This window comes from Equus caballus, chromosome 14, assembly GCF_041296265.1.
Source record: "Equus caballus isolate H_3958 breed thoroughbred chromosome 14, TB-T2T, whole genome shotgun sequence".
NCBI lineage: Eukaryota > Metazoa > Chordata > Mammalia > Perissodactyla > Equidae > Equus > Equus caballus.
Window position 1 is genome coordinate 52,045,948 of NC_091697.1, and position 26,746 is coordinate 52,072,693.

At 33.6% G+C, this 26,746-nt stretch overlaps 1 protein-coding gene and 1 non-coding gene across 19 annotated transcripts in view; one reads left to right on the forward strand and one right to left on the reverse strand.

Annotated features, from left to right (window-relative positions):
* Nucleotides 1-26,746, reverse strand: part of ANKHD1 (ankyrin repeat and KH domain containing 1) — a 127,511-nt gene that overhangs the window by 23,006 nt on the left and 77,759 nt on the right. For 16 of the 18 annotated variants that reach the window (XM_070232745.1, XM_070232744.1, XM_070232738.1 and 13 more), the window contains 14 exons: nucleotides 20,909-21,667; nucleotides 15,293-15,438; nucleotides 15,020-15,131; nucleotides 14,335-14,480; nucleotides 13,489-13,631; nucleotides 12,340-12,553; nucleotides 10,505-10,680; nucleotides 10,129-10,291; nucleotides 7,994-8,089; nucleotides 7,411-7,527; nucleotides 3,744-3,918; nucleotides 2,502-2,958; nucleotides 1,871-2,017; nucleotides 13-162 (listed from right to left, as the gene is read on the reverse strand). In XM_070232745.1, the coding sequence (XP_070088846.1) occupies nucleotides 13-162; nucleotides 1,871-2,017; nucleotides 2,502-2,958; nucleotides 3,744-3,918; nucleotides 7,411-7,527; nucleotides 7,994-8,089; nucleotides 10,129-10,291; nucleotides 10,505-10,680; nucleotides 12,340-12,553; nucleotides 13,489-13,631; nucleotides 14,335-14,480; nucleotides 15,020-15,131; nucleotides 15,293-15,438; nucleotides 20,909-21,667 (3,001 nt within the window). Of the gene's footprint in view, nucleotides 1-12; nucleotides 163-1,866; nucleotides 2,018-2,501; nucleotides 2,959-3,743; nucleotides 3,919-7,410; nucleotides 7,528-7,993; nucleotides 8,090-10,128; nucleotides 10,292-10,504; nucleotides 10,681-12,339; nucleotides 12,554-13,488; nucleotides 13,632-14,334; nucleotides 14,481-15,019; nucleotides 15,132-15,292; nucleotides 15,439-20,908; nucleotides 21,668-26,746 lie in introns of those variants that run through there. The other 2 variants (XM_070232750.1, XM_070232751.1) reach the window with 2 other exon arrangements.
* Nucleotides 4,637-4,742, forward strand: LOC111767974 (U6 spliceosomal RNA). Its single transcript, XR_002799936.1, has one exon. It is a non-coding gene; the product is annotated as a U6 spliceosomal RNA (small nuclear RNA).

Consider the following 26,746-nt stretch of genomic DNA (forward strand, 5'->3'; position numbering starts at 1 on the left):
TTTCACAATTACCTTATTGTGATCATTCTCTCGCCATTCTTATCTTTTTGTTTATCCACATCAATATGGGCACCAGTAACATCTTGTATTGCAGTGATGTTGCATCCTCCTCTTCCCATTATTCTGGAAACCACTGAGGCTGGAACAGACAATTTCTTTGACCTATAAAATGAAGACTACATATGAGTTTATGAAATCAAAAGTCTTTGTCTAGTAAATGTATTTATTTAGAAAGATGTCTTAGTAAGCATGTTCATGGACATTTGTAGAATAACATTTCTCACACCTTAAAGAGGAAATTACTAGAAGCTTTTATTTTAGAACTGACCTCTTATCCTATTGAATTTAATTTAGTAAAGGTAAAAATTACATTGCCATTTAACACAAAAACTGTATTTAAATCACTCATAAGCTAAGCATTCAAATCTTCCCAAAGTATTACTTGTCAACTAAACTGCAATGACCATATGTATTGACTCTTTCTAAATTAAAATAATGCATACCATATTATTAAACTCCATACTGAATAAAAAAGGCTAGCTTATCAATATCAATAATTTATACTTATTAATAAAAAAATAAAGCCTTAGATTTGAACTACATAAAAAGCAACTCACAAATGGAGCCAGGGACTTCCACTTGTGTGTGAGGTGAGTGGAGCAGAGGCTGATCTTGGGATCTGACAAAATGGCCCAGCTGCCCCACAGGATTATCAAGGAAACCCAATGTTTGCTGGCAGAACCAGACGAGAGCAACACCCATTATTTTCATGTGGTCACCTTTCACCTTTGAATCACCTCAGGATTTCACCTTTGAGGGAGAAACCCTCAAACTCGGAACTATTCATTCCGGAAGAATAACCAATGGCAGCCCCTAAAGTAGATTTCATGATCAAAATTTATCATCTTAATGTGGACAAGCTGGGAAGAACATATTTAGATATTCAGAAAGCTAGAGCATGGAATAGGCTATATGCCATGAATAATACTTAAATCAATCTGATCAAGTATGTATCACTTCTGTTCTGCCAAGACTTCTTCCTTTTTTGTTTGCATTTAATGGATACAAAGTCTTAGAAACATAAAAAAAAAGCCTAGACATCTCAGTTCTTTGGTGATTAAGTGCACATTAGCAAATCTGTATCTTGTCCTGATTCCCTGTTGTAAAGCATGAGCAAAGACTAGCAGTATCATCTTGACTGTGTGAGACATTTAAACACAGTAGCCTCTCTCTGCTTTTATTCATTTCCCCATCATGGTTTAAGCACAAAGTAGGGTAAATGAAGGTAGTTGCAGGGGTGTAGGTGTTTTTCTTTATTTTATTTTTTTTGAAGGGGAAGGTAGTTTTAATTTGATGGGTTCCTTCCCCCCTTTTTACGGTAATCCAGTTGCACTGGTTAAAAGCAGCTAACCAATTTTTCAGAATGTGCTCTCTAGCCACGTCTAACTTTATTTAAACGATATGCTGTATATGGACAAGCTTGACTGACTGAACCAAAGTGGGACCATTAAACAAAGATCACAGTTCTCACTAATAGTGACTTTGCTATCAAGTGTGGAACCTTCCCTTTAAGAATCTTCCCTTGTGACTATTTTGTATGGTTAGTCTGTAAACTTCTGTAAATCTTATGTTTTAATAAAATATTTTTTGTTATTTTAAAGTCAAGATTTGTTGTGTCATATAAAATATGCACGCAAAATTTATGTATTGCTTCTAATTTTGCTTTAGCCTACTCTGAATTCAGCATGGGACTGCAGTTTAAAATAATAACCACATTCAAATTATTCATTAATTAATTGAGTAACCATCTCACAAGAGGAGAATCTATACGGTCTATGAAAGTTAAAAAGATGAGACTAAATCTGCTTACCTTCGTACCACTTCCTTCCACCCATCTTCTCTTTTTTGCCCCCTTTTAGGGCTAGTCAGATTTAGCTTTATGTTTGGAGAGCTTAATGGCAATGATACTGACTTGTAGCTTGCTGATAAGGAATTAGGATTCACTTCGCCTTCAAGTCTGAGAAGAGAGAAATATCAAGTCCAATAAAAGATAAATTTTAAGATAGAAATTCAAGATTATATTCCTTTATAGACAAAGTTATGCTTAAATATTTAAATTAAATTTGGCACATCAAATTATCAAGAATTCAGAAAAATAGAAACAGAGCAACAAGTCCATCATCTATTTTACTATTAAAATAGATTCAGAACCCAAAAGTTGGACTACAATCAATAAAAATGACATAGTTAAAATAAAATCAAGGTATGCTAATATCTTCAACTTCAAAATTGAATCATGTCAATTTCTAATAATCTCATTTCATAACTAGCACATGATTAGGAGAAGAGTGGTGAATTTCAGTTTTGAATATTGAAGACAGATAACGTGGTAGACCTAAATTGTTTAACACAACTTGTGCTTGAAGAATGTACTTCAAATTCTTATGCCAAGCATGAAAAAGGAAAGGTGGATGTAGCGTTAACAAATCAAAAAAATTTACCGTGTTTGAGGTTTGGAAGTGGCAGTACTCGTCTTTTCTTCTTGGGAATGGAGTAGCAGCGAGGGGTATCTCCTATCACTAGAGGAATTCACATCCATAGTGAAATTTAACTCTTGGCTTTTACCACCACTACTACTCTCACTGTTGCAATCTGTGCTGTCCAAGTTATCTGAATCACTATTTCCACCTGTACCACCACCTCTGGGTTCTCCATTTATTTTATTTTTATCTGCCTTTTGCTGTGCTAAGGATATATGTTGTTCTGGTAATATTAAATGTGCAGTGGGAGGGGTCTCTTTTGTTTTGTTCTTCTTATTTTTCCGATTGGTGCTGGGGGTTGTCACCACGTTGGCCCTTTTTTTCCCAAACACATTTGTGAATGTTGCAGATGTTGCAGAGATTCCAATTGTGGTGGTGGTGGTTGCACTAGGAGGTTCTATGGGAACTTCTTGCTCCACTGAAATTATCAAAAAGGATAAAAATCACACTGAGAGCCACAGATCTCAAAACAAATTGTGACAGAATATGACCAATAATTCATAATAATTCAGACCCTTAGGTTATATTTTCCTTTCACCAGTATTCACTTTACTGCTGTTAGAACAAATATACTATATCATATTTTGATGTCTAACTTCATATGAAACATTCACACCATTAACATTCTTAAGATCGGCAATGCTAGTCTTATGAACTAACCAAAAATCATAATACAGTTTGAATCTAAGAAATTTTCAAATAGTATTACAGAATTAGAATTCAAATAGAGCAAAATTATTCACCTACTACAAGCACTGCCAGACTGTACAATAAATAACTCTTTGAGAGTAATGAACCCCAGCCATGTATAGCTTTCAGCCTGAACCTTAGGCTAAAAATGTATTGAGGAACTGGACCTCTCCTCAGTTTCCAACTGAGGGAGGAGGGGGTAGGGAAGAACCTGAAGAGAAGCTGGCAAACCTCCTACTGTATCACTTTTAGGACACAGGTGCTGTTTTATGGGGGAACTCAAATTACAACTGAACTTCTTCAAATTATGTGCTTGCCTTCCCCCTTCTGGTTCTCTGTATCACTTTTCAATATAAAATATTTAGAAATATTTACTGTAAAAGTCAATTGTCAATTTCAGATTACAATAGTAATTGAATATTTAACTAGAATTAATTAGAGCAAAAAGCACTCAAAATGAAGTTGATAAACACAGGAGAACTTTATTACTAATTTGGATGGGTCATTTCTCACCATCTTCATCGTTTTCCTCTTCATCTTCATCCTCTGGTAGTTCTGAATTCTCCTTAGGTTTGTTTTCTTCATCTTCTTCCTGCTTCCTTTTCTGCTCCTCTTTTTTCTTTTTTCTCTTTTCTTTTCTTTTCTCTCTTTTAGCTGCAAGAGCCTGCTTTCTGCTCTCCTCTCTTGACTGCAAATAAAGTAGGTATAATCATTTTACCAATAATGCAATAATTTAAGATAAAGAATGAAATGATATTTTTGTTTGATATTATTTTTGATTTTTTTTATGATTTTGTTTATGATACATGGGGCTTCCCCTGGAGGTCAGTCTCAACACACACTTATAAAACCAATAAAAGAAGAAACAGATAAACTGAACATCATCAAAATTAAAAGTTTTTGCCCTTCAAAGGAACCATCAAGAAAGTGAAAAGACAGCTCATAAAATGTAAAAAAATTTTTGCAAATCATACATCTGGTAAGGGACTTGTATCAAGAATTTATAAAGAACTCTTACAACTCAATAATGAAAAGACAAATAACTTAATTAAAAAATGGGAAAAAAATCTGAATAGATGCTTCTCCAAAGAACATATACAAATGGCCAATAAACACGTGAAGAGATGCTCAATATCACTAGCCATAAGGGAAAAGCAAAGCAAAATCTCAATGAGATACCCACTTCACATCCACTAGGATGGCTATCATCAATAGACAGATAAAGAAAGTGTTTATAAGGAAATGGTTCTGGAACTTTCATATACTGCTGGTAGGAATATAAAAGGGTGCAGCTACTTTGGAAAATAATCTGACAGTTAAACACAGAATTACCATATGCTCTAGCGATTCCATTCCTAGATATATACCCAAGAGAGATGAAAACACATTCATACAAAAATATGTATGTGCTTTAGCAGCACATACACTAAAAATATTGGAATGATACAGAGAAGATTAGCATGGCCCATGCACAAGAATGACATGCAAATTCACGAAGCATCCCATATTAAAAAAAAAACAAACTTGAACATCTATGAAGTGAAAACAATCTAAATGTCCATCAGCTGATGAATGGATAAACAAAATGTGGTATATCTATATAACGAGATATTACTTGGCAATAAAAAGAAATGAAGAACTGATATATGCTATAACATGGATGAATCTTGAAAACATTATAAAGTGAAAAGAAGCCAGTCACAGAGAACCAAATATTGTAATGATTCCATTTATATGAAATCTCCAGAATAGGCAAATCCATAGAGACAGAAAGTAGATTGGTGGTTACCCAGGAGGGAGGGATTGAAGGGGTAGGTGGTGACATCTAAGGGATGTGGGGTTTCTTTTTGGGATAATGAAAATGTTCTAAAAACTGACTGTGGTGAGGAATGCACTATTCTGTGAATACACTAAAAGTCATTGAATTATACACTTTAAATTGGTGAATTGTATGGTATGTGAATTAAATCTTAGTAAAGCTGTTAAACAATACATTTATGTAGCATCTGTTTATTTGACTAAAATGCAGATATTGAGATCTTTATAAAATACTAACAAATTTCACAGTAAAAATACTGACAAGAGGCAATTATAGAAATTATTTTTTCCCTACTTTATATAATTATTTTAAGCCACATTCATAATTCTGATCACCTTTAGGTTTTGCTTTGGTTAGTACGAGAAGATATCTTTTTTTCAGAAAGGGGAACATGGTAGTAGTTACCTAGCATCATAATGAAAGTTGGAAACAAGTAGAAAACATATCAAGTTACTCAGATTTCTATGGAAATTATCCAAAAAGCTTCATCATAAGAATTTGTTCATAGAGTCTAGTTCTCCTGGTAATTAAGTAAAAGCATTTTCCTCAAAACTATAATTTACTATTCTGAGGCATAAATTACTTATTCTTTGACATTTTTATTTATCTAAATCAGGGGTCAGCAAACTATAGACTGTATGCCAAATCCAGACTGCTGCCTATGTTTGTATAGCCTGAAAGCTAAGATTGGCTTTTACTTTTTAAGTAGTTGAAAAAAATAATAATATTTGTGACACATGAAAATTATACAAAATTCAAATTCCAGTGTCCATAAATAAAGTTCTACTGGAACACAGCCACCATGCTCATTCATTTAGCTATTGTCTACAGATGCTTTCATGCTATGACAGCAGAGTTGAGGAGTTATGACAGAGACCATATGGCCTACAAAGCCTGAAATATTTACTATTTGGCATTTTTAAAACAAAGTTTGCCAACCCCTTATGTAAACGAGAAAGGGGCTGAAGACTAAGCTAAAAATTATTTCATCACTTTGTTGGCCTAAGAACAAATTGGCTACTTAGGGAATTGCTGATCATATTCCCGGGTAGTTACACAAAAATAAAAATTATAGACGTGGAAGGGACCTTAGCAGTCATCTAACTTCAAACTTCACTTTACTTTACAATAAACATAACTTTTTTCCCCTTCTGATTTTAACTGTAATCAAGTTTATCAAGAAGGTACTAAAATTTATTTAATTCCCTAATGATAAGACTTTAAGGTTTATATTTTTCCCCCTTATAAGCAATGCAACAATAAATGTCCTTATAAATTCACATCTTTGAGCATGTGCGTAATTATTTACCTTAGGCTAACTTTCTGGGTAAGTGGAATAGCTGGAGTAAGGGTATGCACCCGTTTTATTAATTCATTGTTGTCAAACTATCTCTGTTAATAGTTATACTAATTTACACCATATATCAAAAATCATACTAGAGTAATAACTTCTCCACACCCTTGCCATCAACAGCTATTACCAAACCTTTAAATTTTAAGCTTTGCCAATCTGGTAAAAAAAATTTAAGTACTCTATTACTGTACATTTCTGTTTATTCATGAAGTGTGGCACTCTCCATTATTTATTGAACATTTGTATTTCCTTTTCTGTGAATTGCCCATTCATGTGATCATTTTTTTATTCTGAGCAAGTTATCTTTTTATCATTGATTTGTAAGCTATTTTCTGTTCTCAGCTTACAAATTTTGCTTTTTTAAAACTAAGAATTGGTGTCAAAATTTTAGCATCTCTCAAAATGATCATATTTTTTTCTTAATCATCAACAAATTATCTTCATGTTATGCTATATCCCGCATTCCTATAATAACTCTTGATCATGGTGTTTGTTCTTCTAATATAACTTCTACAATCAATAACATCATTCTCATTTTCCAGGTAAGCAGCCTGAGCCTCAGAAAAACGATCTTGTTTTTTAAATTTTTTCCATTATACCACACATCCTAGGATACTAGACACTTACTCTTTAATTAAGGATCTAATAAACCACTTATAGCCCAGATCTTATAATAAACAAAAGATTTCCAATGTTTTACTCAATTTCTTCTCAAACTAATGTTAAAACCACTGCCTAAGTTTTAACATTAAAACCACTTAGGCAGTGGTTTTAACCACATTTGGTAAACTGTGGTCTGCTCAAAAAGTAGTCTCTCATCTATAAAGTTCAAAATACTTTTTATGAGCAAAAAGTCAGAATTAAAAAATTGATGGTGGTTCGACAGTCTATTAATCATTTCTTTTGAAAGAGGTTTTGTTAACAAGATTATGGGTCATATAGGTGGCAAATTTATTCTAGCAGATTTTCAACACTTTCTAATAAGGAAAATTATTTTTCCCACTCACCTTTTCCAGATCAAGTTCCTTTAAAAGAATACTTGCATTCTTATTTGCTTCTGCAGCCTGCTGGTCTTTAGCCTTCACAATTGTCTCAACACACTGGTGACATTTTTTCAACAGTTCCTATAGCAGAAAATGTAATTATATATATATCGCAACACATAACATAAACAAGCCAAATAAAACTTGAGCTGATGAGCATACCTAAGTCCAGGGCTTAAAGCTCAATCAATTGAAAATTCACTAAACCAAATCAAGCTATCTTTGAGTCTGGTCATGTTTCAGTCTTTCATCAAAATAAGGTACCATTTCCTTAAAAGTTTATGTGTTCTCAGAAAACTTTCTATCAGGCTAAAAGTCTAGTAATAAACTTTAGCTGCAGTCACTGTAATTATGGTCCAAAATAGAAATCGCAAAATAATTTATCAAAAGTATTATACCCATTCTCCATTTGCAAATGGAGAAACAAACACAGAACAATCAGGTTATCAGTCTTATGGAGGACAAAAAGAACAGATTGCTAGTGGCACAATTTGGCATATAATTCCACAAAGAACAAAAATGTGTTTCAACAGTTTATTAAACCTACCTTATCTGTAATTGTTGCTATGTATCTCATGCATTCTATATCAGAAGGGAATTGATTGACTTCCTTCACCAAATATTGAACAACTTTTACATGACCCTGTAAGGATTACAACAAAAAATACACAAAAGAATCCCTTGAAAATTTGCCCATATGCTTAAAAACTTAAGAGTAAAAGGTATAGTAACACATCCAGAGTTTACTAAACTTAAAATGGAAATTATGAAAATTAGAACAATGTTGAGTTTATAAACAGAAAAGATAAGTACAACATGCTCAGGAATATATGGTAGGTCAAAAGACGTTTCTCTTTAATTTAATCTGCTCACTTCCCACTGAAAGTAGAAAAACTTCTGTAGAAAAACAATATCTCTTAGAATAAATCTATTAATAAAATAAAAATTGGTGACATGAAATGAATCTCAGTATAAACGGTAAATTAGTCCTAAAACAAAAAGGATGTTCTAGATTTCAAAGCATTATTTTGGTTCTATCTTACTAAATAAACAAGGTGGACTGTCACATTGATCTGAGTCCTATGACTTGAATCAGGTAAAACACTTTCTAAATGCCTTTATCAGGGGCTGAATGATCTGTAATCAATTCCATGTACACCTATTTTAACCTAAGCAAATTGCATAGTTTCCCCTCCTAATAAGGTTCTAAAACGTCTTTGAGAATTAGCCTGATGGTGACAAAAGTCAGAAAAGTGGTTGCCTCTGGGGCAGGCAATTAACTGAGAATGGGCGTGATGGAACTTTCTAGGATTATGGAAGTATTTTATATCTGTAAGGGGTGTAGGTTACATGGGTGTATGCATTTTTGAAAGCTCAAACTATCAAACTTAGATTTGTGCATTTCACCATATATAAATCATACTTCAATTAAAAAGAAAGAAAAAAATTGGTAAAAAGAATTAAGCCTAGAAAATATCTTAAGATTTTCTTTTAAGACACAACTTATACTGCTTTCATTCAATAGCTATTTAGTGACCACCTGGTATGTGTCAGGTACTGTGCTAAACAACTGGGTATGAACAGTAGTGAAAAAGACAGTCATGAATCTTGGTCTTCATGGATCTTCCAGTCTAGCTGGGGAGAGAGGCATTAAAAAAGTAAATACCATATGATTTCACTCATATGTGGAAGATAAACATATATATAAGGAGAATACATTGGTGCCTATCAGAGGAGAAAGGGGTCGGGGGAGGGTGAAAAGGTTAAAGGGGCACATATGTATGGTGATAAATATAACTATACTGTTGGTGGTGAACACGATGCAGTCTATACAGAAACTGAAATATAGTGATGTACACCTGAAATTTACACAATGCTGTAAGCCAATATGATCCCAATAAAATAATTTTTTTTAAAGTAAATACATATTTGAGTGTATAATTACAAATTGGGATAAGGAAAATAATAGCGTACTATAAAAGAGAACAAGAGGACCTTTTCAAATTGGGTGTTAGGGAAGGATTCTCTTAGAAGTGACATTTAAAATGGGAGCTAGAGGATGAATAGAAGTGAGCCAGGTGAAAAGCAAGGGAAAGAACATTTCAAGAAAAAAGAAACCAGTGAGCAAAGGCCCTTGGGCAGTTAAAAATTTAGTGCATTCTAGGCCAGTGGCTAAAACACAGTGAGCAAAAGGGAAGGGTAGCATAAACGATTGGTCTGGAGTGGCTAGCATGAGCCAAATCATACAGGCCTCTGTAAGCTATGTTAAGTAGTTTATAGTTTATCATAATTGCAATGGGAAGTTTTTCTAAAATATAGCAAACAAGTGAGCCTTAATATATATAGGAGGTATAATAAGATTTTATGAGAGTCCACTTGTTTTTGTTCCTCCTTAGGTAGAGAAGACACCCATCTGCATATATCTGTCCTTAAAGCCCATGTTTCATGTACAACAATATAACAAAACTAGTCAGGATACCAAGCAATTTAACAACAAAGTTGCTTATAGCAAACTACCATATAGCTCTTAGATTTGGCTACAAAGAGAGTGGAAAGATAGCAGTGGTTTGTGTATGGAAATACAGTCAATGCTTCAAAATCAATTTATCTTTCTCACATGCTTTCAACTTAGAATCGGCTTAAAATTATTAAATTTTATCTTTTTTCCCCATATCAAATTACCTTGCGAAATGCTGACATAAGTGGTGTGATTTTCCGGTTATCTGCTGCGTCCACATCAGCACCTGCTTGCACTAGCAATTGCACCACATCAAAATGACCACCATTGGATGCTAACCAAAGTGGTGTGTTTCCCTTTTTGTTACGAACATCAATATGGGCTCCCCTATAAAAGCAAAGAATGTTAATATAGTTTCTATGAGAAGAGGCTGACTTTTTTCTATTGTCCTCTATTTATCTTTTATCTTTTATAAAATAGCATGGAAAAAATCTGTACTTTAGAATGTCTATAAAGTAAAACAACTGTATTAACTGTAAAGGCTCTGAAAAGTGAAAGGGACCACAGAAGGTTCTATATATAAATATAAAATGTACCCACCTATTTATCAGAAGCTCACAAAATTTGTAGTGCCCTTTGTCTGCTGCTATTGTTAAAGCAGTATCTCTTGAGGAAGGCACAGGGGGCGCATTGACATCTGCTCCTTTATCTAGTAGAACTCTTCCAACCTCTGCATATCCTCCAGAAGCAGCTTCCATCAAGGGGGTAAGACCAGTCTGTTTAAACCAAAAAGTTATGCAAGTAAATTAATATAACTTCTTTAAAGGACTAAAACAATTGACTTAAAGTGGATTCTATTTCTGATATTCTCTCATAAAAGAGCTATGCAATATTCAGTTATGAATTTCACTAAATAGCAAGTGAAAATTGTTATTCAGTAAGACATGCTAGAATGAATTTATTTATCATAACATACTATTCTCATGTTAAAAAAAATTTCATAACTCCTATACTGTTATAAATTTACACACAAGATGATAACTTCCCTGTACAATGAACAGTGATATTAAAAATGAATAAAAAGAAAAATAAGGCACAATGTTTCATGGGAAAACTGTTTAGAATATACTCTGTCTAAGAATGCAGCTTGCTAAATAACTAGGGATAAATTCCTCCAATCCTACTCAAACTAGGGTAAAACAGATTAAAATATCACTTTATAAATTTTATGCATATGTCTTTTGCTCATTGGTCTCCAACATTTTTGCCAAAAAATATTTCCTACTGGTATAATTTCCAAAATAATATGGATTTCTCTAGGACTTCTAATAGATAAGTGGGCCACACTGAGTACTGGTAATACAAAAAGATAAACTGGAGAGAGCCAGCCCTGATGGCCTAGTGGTAAAGTTTGGCGCTCTCTGCTTCAGAGGCCTGGGTTCAGTTCCCAGTTGTGGAACCATACCACTTGTCTGTCAGTAGACATGCTGCGGCGGTGGCTCACATAGAAGAGCTAGCAGGACTTACAACTAGAATATACAAGTATGTACGGGGATTTGGGGGAGGAAAAAAACAAAAAAAGAGAGGAAGATTGGCAACAGATGTTAGCTCATGGCAAATCTTTTCCAGAAAAAAAGAAAGGATAAACTGGATAGCAGGAAAGCTCATTTCTCTTTGTGTGATGAAAAGTTTGAGGGAAATCTACATTTCTTCATTTTTAAGATTAAAAAACGTAAATGTTGCATTAAATTTTAAGAAATGTAACTAATGATGTTCAGGGAGAAAACATAAGATTTTCATTCAAACCTTTCCAATTTGATATGACTACCAGATTGGTCATTATCTGATTATAAAGAATTCCACATAAGCTACTTTTTTCTAGGGTTCTAAGTACCCAACAGTTCTAAGCATAGAAATTCAAAGCACTGACATACTAACTCCTACTTTCTAAATGCCAAATAGTCATAAAGCTGTCAGAATTTGTCATGGTCAGATTCGATTTTAGTTTTCTTAATTTTATAATCTATGCAGTAATTTTTTGATTGGGGTTTTTACCAATGGTAAGTACGTGCCTCACTAAAGAAGTTCCTTAAGAATCTATATTACTGGACTCTACAAAATAATCTTACTACAAAAATATCTTAGTGTAAAATAATCTTACTGTATTCAAAAGTTGCAAAATGAAGGATTAACAGAGAGCCACTCAAGGCTGAGGTAAGAAAAAGTACACTGATTCTATTCTCTTTACTGTCCTTAATAAAAGGCATGAATAGTGACAGTGAGTCACTGATCACTGTATAGCAAAATTCCTCAATCCTGCATCAGGGCACCAGTTTTAACTTAAGACAATTTAAAATAGCACATTCGAGTTGAAATGCCATGATTTTTCTCCTAGAAATATATCTGAAGTAGTTGACAAGTTATAAAATGCTTACCTTTGCCCTATGTTCAACATTGGCTTTTCGATCCAGAAGCAAACTCACTACTTCTGCTCGGCCTTGGAAACAGGCCAAAGTGAGAGCTGTGTTCCGATTGGTCTCTATTTGAGCATTAATGTCTGAACCCATATCAAGCAGCAGTTTCACTGCAGGAACATGTCCATTCATTGCAGCCAACATCAGGGGAGAAATACCTAGTTTACTCCCAGTCCTAAGGGGGAAAAAGTGCTTAGAAAATTAAAATAATATGTTGCCTATTGTTTTTTAAAAAGCATAGAGATCATAAAAGATGAAAATGTTTCAGTAAAAAGAAAGGTTTTAACACCAATGAATAGATTTTATTTGTTTAGACTAATAATTAGGAATAGGGAAATCTCACAATTTAAAACAGAATCCCTATTTAGAGGCTATAAATTTCCAACTATGCATAACAAAGTACTTTCTAAGATAAAACCTCTTTAAAAACAGCCATGATAGCTGAAATAAGCTGTGATTACTTATAAGCACATTATAGGAATAATTGTTGGCCTTGAAACTTCAGTACTATCTTAATTAAAAATGTGGGGCCAGCCCCGTGGCCGAGTGGTTAAGTTTCACCCACTCTGCTTCGGTGGCCCAGGGTTTCGCGGGTTCAGATCCTGGGCGTGGACATGGCACCACTCATCAGGCCATGTTGAGGCGGCATCCCACATGCCACAACTAGAAGGACCCACAGCTAAAAATATACAACTACGTACCAGGGGGTTTTGGGGAGAAAAAGGAAAAATAAAATCTTAAAAAAAATAAAATTACATGTCTAAAAATGGTATCTGCCCAGGAGTCGGCCTGGTGGTGTAGTGGTTTCGCATGCTCTGCTTTGGCGGCCCAGGGTTTGTAGGTTCACATCCTGGGTATGGACCTAGCACTACTCGTCCACCCACGCTGTGGTGGCATCCCACATAAAAAAATAGAGGAAGAATGGTACAGAAGTTAGCTCAGCGACAATCTTCCTCAAGCAAAAAGAGGGAGACTGGCAACAGATATTAGCTCAGGGCCAACCTTCCCCACAAAAAAGAAGGAAAAAATGTATCTGCCCAAATATTTAGGGGAAGACACTTAACTCCAAAGTACTAATGATGAGCAATAAAATTAACAGGTGATAGATACCTTGAATTAATTTCTGCCCCAGCATTAAGGAGAATCTTAATGATATTAACATATCCTCCAGATGCAGCTAGACTCAGTGGTGTATAATCAGACACATTCCTATGTTCTTTATTTGCACCTCGAGCCAGCAGCAAGTCTACCACCTACAAAGTAAAACATGAAAAGAGAAATCCAGTTTATATCAATTGTTCAATTTATAATGAAGGAAGCACAAAGAAATGAGACCTATAACTTCCTTGTCTAAATATCTGACATTTTATTAATTAGGCCCTAAATATTCAAATATCAGCACTAGAGAAATGGATTCAATTTCATATCGAGGAATTTGGAGCTTCAAAATCCCAATTATATTGAACTAACAAGATGTCACTCTTTCTATTCGTCAATGGTTGAGTGATGAATTTGCACTTCAAATGTGTCAGGAATGTGGTTCATTCATTCCCAATAAAGGTAAGGATAAAGAAAATTTTTATTTTGCCCAAAGGGCAAGAAACAGATTCCTGAAAAGGGCATTTACTATTCTCATTAAACTTAGTATAAAGACATATCAAAACACAGGCAAGTTTTATTCATGTAGCTAAATTACTAAGCGTGTGCATATTTAAAATACAAGCAAAATGTTTACAAAATGAAAATTAAGGGCCAGCCCCAGTAGCCTAGTGGTTAAGTTCAGCACACTTTGCTTCAGCAGCTGGGGTTCGGTTCCCGGGCATGGACCTACACCACTCATCTGTCAGTGGCTATGCTGTGACAGTGGCTCATATACCAAAAGGAAGATTGGCAACAGATGTTAGCTCAGGCAAACCTTTCTCAGTGAAAAAAGAAAGAAAATTAACATTAACAAACCTCCTGACGTCCCCCAGAACACGCCAATGAAAGTGGAGTATCCTTAGTTCGTTCAGATTGTGCTTCTATATCTCCACCTTTATCCAAAAGGATTTCAACAACTCCAACATGCCCTGCTGTTGCCGCCAGGATCAGTGGTGTGAAACCTAAATCAGAAAATAAAAATCTCAACCAAATCTGTTTTCTACTTATTAAGCCACTGTTTTCAATTCTCTACTGTTTTAGTAGAAAAAGGTATTTAGGGTAGATACTTGTAACCATTTAATATAAAACTGCTCTAAACCCTAATTTGTTAGTTAAAGACAAAAACAAAGACTGACAAAATCCCATAACACAACATAGACAAAAACCCATAAACGTCTGATAAAAAGGAAATGCTAAGTCAAACAAAACTACTAAAGTTTATACTCCTAGAGAACTTTGACGTCTCTGCATGTTCTACTTTTGGATTAAGGAGAAAGGCCACCACAAACTGCTGTGCTTCACTGATGATCTACACTCTAATTTTTGAATTTTTGGAGAATAATTTGGCTTTGTAGATTAACAGATCTGCATATTCCTAATTGAAATATGCTTATCCATCTTTGCACTGAGATAGTTTAGGAACCACTTATCAATAGTGAAAAAACTAATTGTTTTCTGATGTAATTACACTCACATTTTATTTCTGACTGACATTTCTTACCTTTTTTGTCTCTGTGCTCAATTTTAGCATCTCGTGCAATCAGTACGGATACAAGTTCTTCATGACCACCAGCACAAGCTAGTGTCAATGCTGTGTCATGATTGCTTTCAGTCTAGAAGAAGGAAAAAAAATAAGTTAGATTTTTTGTTTACCATAGGGATATCAATTGAAGAGCAAATATTATTTATTTTCACAATGAATGTGCAATGATTCCTTTCCAAACAAAGAAAATCAGAATGTGCAAAATAAGTTTAAATAAAAAAATCTACTCACATGTGCATCAATGTCAACTGAAGGATATACAGGGGGCATAGAATGAGAAGCCACATTGCTTGGAGACTGTGAACAGGGTTCAGATGTAAGACATTCTGTGGTCTGAGAAGAACTGTTTGAACCAGCGGGCACTCTGCTACTCACAGCTGAAAAACAATATTCACATTGCTGAAATCTACTTAAAAGAGTAAAGTTATTTGTATACAGAAAAACACAGAAAAACAGAAAAGTCTATAGCAGTAACATAAGGCAGTAGTTAAATCATAAGCTGTGGAGTCAGATGGACCCATATTTGAATCCCAGTTCCACCACTGACTTTCTGATCTTGGGCAAGTAATTTAACCTCTCTGAACCTCAATTTTCTTATATGTAAAATGGGGATGATAACAATAGTACCTGCCTTGTAAGGCTGTTGGAAAGACCACTTGAGATAACGCAGGTCAAATACTTAGCACAGGCGCCTGGTATTTAGTGTATACACAACAAATGGTAACCTTTTACATTGTCAACAGGGAGAAAAAGTTTCCAAAAATAAAATAAAAGGAATTTTTATCTTAGTCTGTAAAAGGCAATTAGATAAAAATATCCTGAAAACAATGCAAAGGAAAAAAAAAGAGGGAGGAGAACAAGTTAGAATATTTCTTAAATAGCAGAGAGTATGTGTCTGAAAATCTACTAAAATGAATCAATGTCTGAAAGTCAAACTATTTTGAAAATAAACATTGGAACTTTTATTTGGGACCTGAAAATCTGGTGTTTTAAAACTGAGTTAACTGAAATTTTATCTTTATGTCTCTGCATATTTCTTATGTTTCATAAAAGATGGAGTTTGCCCAATAGAGGGAGAAATAGGACCTATCTCAGAAGGATGTTGTGAGTTGTGTGTCAAATAATGTATAAAAAGCATTTAGCATTTGATACAAGGTAAGTGCTCAAAAAATGTAATTTTCAGATATTTTATAGGACTTTCAGTACTATTATTCACTATATTGAAAAATAAAAACATTACTCACTCAAAAAAGGAAAAACTCAGAAAAATAATCATTAATAATATAGAAAAAGGCAACAAAGCTTCAGTGATGGCAATAACCTTCTATCACCCAGTAGGTCTTAAAGGAAAATGTAAGTATTTCAAGTGTTGGAGAATGTTTTCTCTAGAATTTTGATATTACTGGATCCCGATCAAGAATACTGATCACAACAAGTGTGAATGACTAAGTTTAGTATGCTATTTCTTTAAATAACTTAGCAAATTTTAAGATGTTCAGATATGTTTCTCCATGAACTGTCCCTCCCTCCTCCTCACCAATATATAGGAAATCATCTTGGCAATATGAATTTCTGCAGCTTTTGTCACCACATAAATATACATAATTCAACAATCTGGTTACAAATTGGAATGATTATTATATATAACTGTTTCGCCTATAAGAACATGCACAATGGAAACAAAGCTTTAAAAATTTTTGTCATTCAATAAATTAAAAGCAGATAGTATTTTGTCACACCTCCTCAAAACAGATATGCTTGGAAAACAGCTCCAGAAAACAAGACACTAAAGATTGATATACAGCACCCTTGTAATAACAAGATTTCAACATTGGTCTCATAAACATTAAAATATACCTTATTAAAAAGATACTTTTCTATCATTATTACTTTTGTTTTATTCACATTATCTCTTTTTGTTATTACGAAAAACGGATATTTAAAGTTTTTTATATAGTTGATTAGAGTGCTATGCCAGAATGTGATGTTATAAAAGACTTCTTTATAGAGCTGGCTTTTAAAAAATACTTTTGTGCATTTAAAGCTATACTACCAAAAAATGTGTTGTTACATCAATTACTGTACATTTTTGTACAACAGTATCCTAGAAACATTTTTCCTCCTTATAATAATGACAATCAGAAACATTCCATAGAAGTGACTTTAATAGGATTAATTACATATGAAAAGTTATAAAGATAAAACTAGAAAGCAGCAAAGAATTAAAAGGTACATGTGGAATAAAGGTTTCATTAAGATAAAATTATACCAAGACTATGACATTTTCATAAATCCTAAAACGTTTCCTATCTCTGAGCTAAAAGTCTCTGAAAATGACTAAGATAGGTCACTACCACTAAAGTCACTATATAATTCAAATTAAATTTATGCACTATCCTAAAATGGAGTGATAGAAGAACTAAGTGCAAAATTCTACTGAATTCTTTATGAAATTTAAGATAGTTTTTTAGGCAATATGGAAGGTAACAATAAACCTTACTATATAAAAATCTCAGATACTAGGTGTATAAACTATGTTGTGAAGTTTTAAGAAATTAAATCACTACAATCTGTTTTACAAATAGTAACTTTATTAAATAGTTACATATAAATAAAAATCTATAAATAAAATACTAACATTAGAATAAATTATTTAAAAATAATTTATTGTAAATTCTCTCAAAAATAAGAGGATTGCTGAACTACTTTTTTATTCTTAAGCCTACGTTGACTACTACAGGATTACTTAAAGCAAGATCCTCTTGAATTGGAATTCATTTTAAGAGAACCTATTACTGAGATGCCAACAACAGTAACAATGTGCTAAAGTCACAAAACTATATTACACCTTACATACATGTCAAATCTTAAAATAAAAATAACAGAAATTGTTATTTAATAAAATTTAGAAGTCTAAGGAAATAATATCTTTAACATAAATTCAGAACTTCAAGCTGAATTAGATGCTTACATAGTCATCTGACGTTCTTACACCTGGCTGAACTGAATTTGAATCTTAAACACTTACCAGCAACTTGATTTCCATAAGCCTCAGTTTTTCAACAGAAAAACAGAGGTGGGAAAAGGACCTATTTTATAAGATTATTATAAAATGCCCATGAGATAAAGTATATAAAGCATTTAGGACAGAGCTTGGTGCAATGGTAAGTGCTCAATATATGTAAATAAATTGATATCAGTTGACTTTTATCCAATCTTCTTTATATACTAAGAATGAAACTTTTACTAGATGTGTCTACAACCACTCAATGGTCAAAGCTATTTTGAACTTCTTTAAATTTCCAGACATTTGAACTGAGACTCACTTGCTATTATGATAACTTCTAAAAGTCCAACACTTGGTTTCAGAAGAAAAGGACCTGAAGAACCATGCTCCCAATTCACTTTACAAGCATCCTGTCATGGACTTTATTAAAGTATGACACACATTAAGACTATACACTAAAAGACTAAGTTAGTCAGCTAATCAAGTCACAACATTAATAAATTATGTATCTTAACCAACTCATTATCCTGACAAATATTCTGCGAGTAGAATAGCAATAAAGAAAAAATACTTCTATATTTAAAGAGTGATATTTATTGCTATTATATATACATATTCTCTAAAGCAAAAATTGTAAGATGTACAGTATTCTCCCCTTTATTAAATATGAGGGATGAGAACAAGATTTAATTTAGGTAAAATCAATTACATCTTTGGCCTGATCTATAATCCTACCAATATATTAATAATATCATATAATTATAGAATTATTTACCTAATTCATCCTTGTCTAATTTATTTCACCTTCAGTTAAGAAAATTAAGAGAAACTCAGACTTAATAAAACATTTTTTAACTTTAAGTGAGACAGATCATCATCTTGAACAAAGAAAATCTAATTAATGCTATATATTTTAAAGCAGATAACCTTCATAAAAATGGAAGTTTTTTATATGAAGATAATTTTTGTATTTATTGGCTTATTTGCAAGTTAAAGCTTATTAATAAAAAATATTATGCAATAATGGTAGGCCAACTATCACTAGACAATAATGTCTAATACAAAAATTAAATTTCATTAGTTTATATTAACCTTCTCTATAACTAAAAATGTTTTCTAAACCAATTTTTTGAAGTTTCATGTGAACTTCAGTTTAACAGATGCTTCAGTGAAATGAGCAAAATTTGACCTCCCTTACAAGAACCACCTGTAAATACTACCATAAAGTTAATACCTACAAGTTCCCATTATAGCTGCTTCTACATTCTTAAAAAAAAAAAAAAAAAGACAGGACCTAAGTCACAACAAAGCTAGATCGACCAGTAATGTGGATTTCATAACTGCAAACTGAGTATTTAATCAGGAACATTACAATGCTATTTATAGAACCATAAGTATTAAAAATGTTACTCCCAGGTCACCAATTCCATCATTATTATTCATAATCATACTTCACACTCCAATATCTGCTTTTACCCAGATTAGAAATTAGAACTATAAATGAACTATAAGAGTTTATTAATAATTTGTAACAACTCTCAATGCTAATGACACAAAGTTAATTTGAGTCAAGTGGCTGTGAGCTGAAAACCCAAATTAAAGAATAAAGAATCTAACTCCTTAAAACATTTCCTAGCATTTTTATTTTCTTTATAGAACCTAAGACATTCCTCCTCTGCACAGTGACACCTATTACATATTAGAGGAGCCTCAAAGGTAGTATTACAATTCTATAACCACTAGAAGTCATACATATGCCCAATAAAATTCCTGATTTAAGTACTCTTATTCCACATTTGTAAAGATTCAATAAAGATTAGGAAGACTAAAGGCTCACAAAAGAAGAAAAGAAACTGAGATAGCATAATTGGGATGGGAGGAGGGGAGGAGAATATGACAAGAGGAAACAGACAACAGTAAGGAAAAAAATGTTGCAATCAAGAGACAGAGGACTGGCCTGCCTTTGAATATCACTCCAGCTACATCTTAGTTCTTGGTCTTCATCCACTGTCAACAGCCATTCTGGCTGCATTTCTGAACTGGGCTCTCATGGAGGTGATACATTCACCAGCCATCTTTAGGAAGGTAAATGATTAATTGCACTGTTTTCCCACTGCTGCAAGGACAATGAAAGGGAAAGTAAACTTGTGCACCTCATTTCATATCTAGTTGTAATTTTCCACACAACAATAAACAGAAACACATACTTTAAGGTTACAGGCCTTTCTTTTTTTTCCGTGTGTGTGTGTGTGTGTGTGTGTGTCTGCTTTGAAGACAGTTAATTCAAAAATCTCAATCTCCAAATCATCAAGTTGATAATAATTTCCATATACTTTAAATCTTCTAACCACAAATATTATAACATGGAATGCTTATAGTTTTCTCTGAACATCCCTTTTAATTAGAAATATTTAAATAAAATCATAAAGAAAAAGCAATGTGATTTAGAATTATGATTTCCAAACATGAAAATCATTAGTAGGAAAATTTAATGTATAATCTTATGTGAATATTCTCTATAAAGAAATTCTACTTTGAGCTCTCCTACCCAAGACACAATACAGGGTAGTTTTGATACCAAAGGTCTAACATACAGGATCACGGCAACTTTCTTTCTTTGCCTTTGCAAATAACAAAAAAGAAGAGGGGAAAACACACTCTGGTGTATTAGTGCTGTTGAGTTTAGTTAAATTCACTTCCAAAACACCTCAAGAAATGAGTAATTTTACAAAGATAGTTCTAAATGGAAAAATACAAAGTCTGTGTTTTTGGAGGATTGTGTAAAGAAGTTGAGCACACAGATTAAAGAGAAATTATTACAGATATATTTCTTAACCCACCTGCTATCAGGTCATCAAGAGTGTCGGTAAGCGTCTGGGCTGGAGTTGCAACCATTAGTCCATCTGGTTCTTGAACTAACAGCCCCTGATCATGTCCAGTAATAGCAATCTGAGGCTGTCCTATAATCTGATGATTACCTGATACTTTCTGAAGTTCAAGAGAATTTGTCCCATTAGAACCTAAGTCACTGGAAAAGTTACACTCTGGAGATGATAAAGGTTGGACTGGGACAAAATCAATTTGTTCTGCCGATGGTGGAGACTGTTGCTCATCATCAACATCATTATCTTTAAATAAGATTGTGTCAACCTGAGGTAACTCTGAAAAGTGATCCTCTGGGAGACTACCATCTCCTTCCCCTTCTGGGAAGACTCCTCTATGAGAGCACTGCTGGTGTAGAGACACTGTGTCTTTCTGACCTTTGGTTTCCAAGTATTCTTTGGTAAATTGCTGCTGTGTTTTCATCTGCAACTGCCTTTCCACTTTCTGCAGTTCTTTCAGTATTTTCTTCTTCTTCTGGACTTGCTCTTCTCTGTTCTTTTTAAGTTCTTCTATCTTATCTTTGTTCAGAGGTTCACCTTGAATTAACTCCAATGACTTAAGCTGTGCTTTTTCAATAGCACTAATTCTTTGTCCCAGTTCATTCAGCTTGCCTTCAGTCTCCTCTACTATGCATTCCAAAGGCTGGTATGGGTGAAAAGGTGGCAGTACGTCCTGATCTGCTACCTGCAGGGAACTGGACTTCTGCTTGGATGTACCTAAGCACATGAAAAATGTTTGAAAAAGTGCCATGCTAAAAAAAAAAAAATCAGTCCCCCTCCCCCACACACATGGACCTCCCTCCCAAAACCCTTATAACTAATGCTGTAGAATGAATGGTCAAAGATTCACACCAGTGATAGGTAGACTAAAGACTATACTCATCTATTTAACACAGCACAAACCAGGATATTGCCAATTCAAAAAATGTGACTTAAAAAAAGTCTAATCTTTAAGATAGGAGGATTTTGGAAATTAAGACAGGGACAGGGAGAAAAGGAAATCAAAGAGAAAAGAATCTCAAAATTCTGCTTATGAGATTGGACTTTTTAAAGAACATCAAACCTAAAGCAGTATCAAAACAGTGTCGAGGACACCATTAATGTTAGCCTAACTGCCCAATAGTTCTTTTCACAATATCAATTGTGCAAGTAAAGGTTACTACAAGAAACCATAACTTGTAGATCAAAGTAGGGTATAGTGTTTTTCAAGTTGCCAAAATGTTTCTCTTATTATATATAACATGAAATCAGTTTTTTCAAGATGTATCCTTTTAAAATTTCCCATTAAATAAGTCTTTAACACTTCTATAACTGAACATTATATTAAACTTATATCACAAAGGACAATTATTCTGAGTTTAAATAAACTCTTCATGTGAAAGTCTGTGGGAGAAACAATGAATGTTACCTAAGAGAAAATGAGACTTCCCACACAGGATTACTCATAGTGACAGTGTATGTTAAAAATGACATAAACGTCTATTTTTTAAGGTTTTAAATTATATTTAAGTTATTCCCTTCATGACAAAATAACTGTCAATATTAACAATCCTAACATCTGGTTATAAAATAAAGGAAATATACAATAACTACTTTGAGGCAAAATCAAGCTTTAATTTTCTTTTTGGGGTAAACTGGGACTATTCAGAAATACAAAGGAACAAATTACTGATATATCCTACAACATGGATGAACCTTGAAAACATTATGCTAAGTGAGAGAATCCAGATACAAAAAACCACAAATTGTGCAATTCCACTTCTATCAAATCCATAGAGAAAAGGCAAATCTACAGACAGAAAAGAAGGTAGTGGTTGCCTGGGTTATAGTGGTGAGAATGAGAATTGATCACAAACAGACAAGAGGGATCTTTTTGGAGTGATGAAAATGTTCTAAAACTAGATGATGGTGATGGTTACACATCTCTAAATTTACTAAAACTTACTGCATTGTACATTCAAAATGAATGAACTTTATGGTATGTAAATTAAACAACAAAAAGCTGTTTTAAAAAAAGAACTAGGTAAAAAATAGTCATCTAGGGGCCGGCCAGGTAGTGTAGTGGTTAAGTTCACACACTCTGCTTCGGTGGCCTGGGGTTCGCAGGTTTGGGTCCTGGGCACGCATCTAGCACTGCTCGTCAAGCCACATTGTGGCAGCATCCCACATAAAAATAGAGGACGATTGGCACAGTTGTTAGCTTGGGGCCAATCTTCCTCACACACACACACACACACACACACACACACACACACACAAATAGTTGTCTACTCTTGAGGATTGCAGTCAACATATATGAATCATATAATTAACTTAAGAATTTTAAAAATAAGATCATTCAACACAGTCAAAATGATTCTTAAGTCCAAAGGAAAAAAGTCACCCATTAGATGGTAAAATGCTCTCAATTGCAAGAGGGTGACAAAACCACTGGAGAAAAAAATCAGAGATTCAACTGCTTTTTTGCTGAAATCTCAAAACTGCAGGTAGCTCAAACATCTGCAACACGTTATTACTGAAAAAGCCTAACAGGTTTTCCCCTAGATACTGTCTTTAACAATGTCAGAAGACCACGGTTCCAACATCACTGCAATCACTTTGAGACTTAATTATTCTTTAAAAGCAAACTTCAGCAAAATGTATTGTCTATATTCAGTTTTATATTTCTATCTGAGCAAAGTGGTAGAGAAAGACTTTATCCTTTCAGAGCAAAAGCCATTATATGTGTGAGATAACTCTATTTCCATAAGATCACATAGGAATCCACGGTTTGATTTGTTTGTTCAAAGTATCTAATGACAATCAACAGATAAGAAAAGGGAGGATAACTGCAACAAATAGCAAATGTATAAATCTGCTAGCCCAGCAAGGAAATTTTTAGTTGTGTAATAAATTCAACAACATCAGCAAAGCAAATTTAGAAATTCTTCAAAGATTGAATGCTGCTTTAAACATTCATTAATTTCAAAACACCCTTGTATAGTTGCTATGTAATTTGTATTTAAGATTAAGGAAAACTAGGCAAGAGTTCAACACTAACTAGACTGGTAAATAACTAACCACACTGGACATTCACAGATTTAAAATCTTATAAATAGTAAGATAATCCAAAATAAGACTAGAATTTTGACAACAGTAACAGATAGGAATGGCCCTATCTTGTTAACAAATAAAATTCAAAAAGCTTAAAGCACAAGATTACTAAGGGTAACTTTTTTAACTGAACATAGAGACTATAAGCCCAGAATATGTAGCAGGAAAAACAGAGGATGGTGAAAGTAATGCCAAAAAGCAGTTCTTCCCAAAATAGACAATGGCTGAGTATCTGTAGCCATGGAGGTAGGTGGGATTGCCTAGATACACATCAAAGCACTAACACAAGCTATAACATCAAGAATAAATCAGGCTAGTGAAAAACAAATAGTGTCATCTAATTACTCCTAGAAGCTGAAGCAACACCTTCAATTTTGGGGAAAAGTAGAGAATGTGACAAGGGTCCTCTTAGCAAGAAAATTTTCAGTAGGTAGGAAGGTAGTAGTATAAGATGCCAGAAAATAAAACACTTCATCTCCTTCAAACATCTCCCACTGCCAGAAACAAATAAATAAATCTATTCATTGGTAGCACTCAGTGACATCATAAAGTACTATTTAGGAATACAGGTAAAGTCAACATCTCATCTCTTTGGTTTGAGTTCTATCCTACTTCCTCACTTTTCACTTTTCTTCCTCAATAAAACTAGAAAAAGTTTATAATAGCAAACCATGATAAAGAGACAGCTTAGAACATGGCCTTTATTTTTTTATGGGCAGTGAAGCAATGAGGTGGACATATACTTGTGAAATATTTAGTATTAAACGAGTTTAATTTTATCAACCATTTTTGTGTCTAAATAATTAATACATTGTGCAATAGAAAAATAATGGCCATAGAAAAAATACATGACATATAGGATCTAGATTTGCTTTCATATTTCCTTCCCTGGTTTTGTCTAATCAAATTTAAATGTTGTTCTGCAATTCCCTGGCTTTCTTACATCACCACATAGCACCTTACTGGAATGATTTTTAAACAGCATTCCCAACTGTGTCTCAAATAGAAAAAAAGGTTGATGAAGTAGAATTGAAAATAATACAGCTCATCAAATGTAGTATATATTATCTAACAGAACTGGTGTTTGGATAAGTAGATGTATATTGTGTCCTGGGTTTCAACATAAAATATTTCTTATTGTGGTCATAGTAAAAAATCAAAGTCACTGGTCTAGAATTGACTCATTTTCCCTCTATGCTTAAATATCTGTCTCAAATTTCCCAGAGTAACAGGGCATGCTATACATCTTTACCACAGTAAGATTAACCACCAAGGGTGTCCAAAAATAGAGCATCTGTGCTACATGCTAACAGATTAATTCAACGTTCTGCCTTTTACTATAAGCAGTTATATGTTAAAAGATGTTATTAAATTTGGACATATGTAAATTCAGGTAACCATGACTGCAAAATGGAAATCTACTATACTAGAGAATATTAGCAGTAAAATTTCCAGAGGAACACTCAATTTCATTCACTGTACATATAATTTTTCTATACAATTTTAATGATTTGATATAAAGATGAGAACTTTTCACATTACCTACTCCAATAAACAACTCTGGGATATAAATTAGCATGTTAATTTCTTACTTTACATTTGTATTTCTGTTTTCAATCTTTTCCCCACCACTCTAGAATACTACTTCTTGACTAATTTTTTAAAACATCCTTTTTAATCATAATGTCACTCTTCTTAAAAATTCTCAATAAATTTCTTTTGCCTTCAGAATAACCTATATTCTTAGCCTGACATTCATTAATTTGTTCAACAAATATTTGAACATCTAGTACAAGCAAGGCATAGTGGACCATACAAAGACGAGCAATAAAAACCCTGCTCTTGAGGAGCTTACAGTCTAAAAGGAGAGATAAAGACGTACAAATCCAAATATGAGGATAAAGTCAAGGGTTGGCAGGCATGGAAATGAGAGGGGGTGTATAACATAGGAAACCTTATGTATTGCTGATGAGAGTGTAAACTGCTTGTAGCCATTCTAGAAAGTGAATTTGTAGCACTTCGTCAGATAAACATTATGTACTCTTACGACAGGAAATTCTGCTCCTGAGTTTACCCCAAATAAATTTTCATACAGATCAATAAGGGGACTATATCAGGATTTTCATCACAGCACTGTCTGTGGTGGTAGGGAATGAGAGGCAATCTAACACCAGTAGAAAGGATAAGTGAAAAACAGAGGATTTACAGGGTGAAGCACTGTACTGCAGGTAGAAACAATCTAGAGGTAGACATATGGATAGATCTTAAAAACAGTATTGAGTGAAAAAGTAAAAACACAGATCTACAGCACAATACCATTTATGTAAATTAAAAATACACACAAAGTAGTAAACATTTTATAAGAACTTGTAAGAACAAAAGAATCTGCACATCAAACACATTAGAATGACTGCCTACAGGAGAAGTAGGGAAATGGAAAGAAGGATAAAAGAGAATACATAAAGCAAGAGAGAAGCCATGATGACAAAGCAACAGGGATTGAGTATGATTAACTCAACCTTCCACAACTGAAGTCCAAAGGAGGTGTAAGGAGCAGGAGTGACCAGAGCCAGAAAGACAATCCAATAAAATCCTCCAGGAGTTCAGAGAAAAGAAATTACTCCTCAAGAGGGCTTGAGGTGCACATAAAAGACGTGTTTTGTTTATCCTGACATAATTTTAATGCTTTGCAACAGTTCTAAA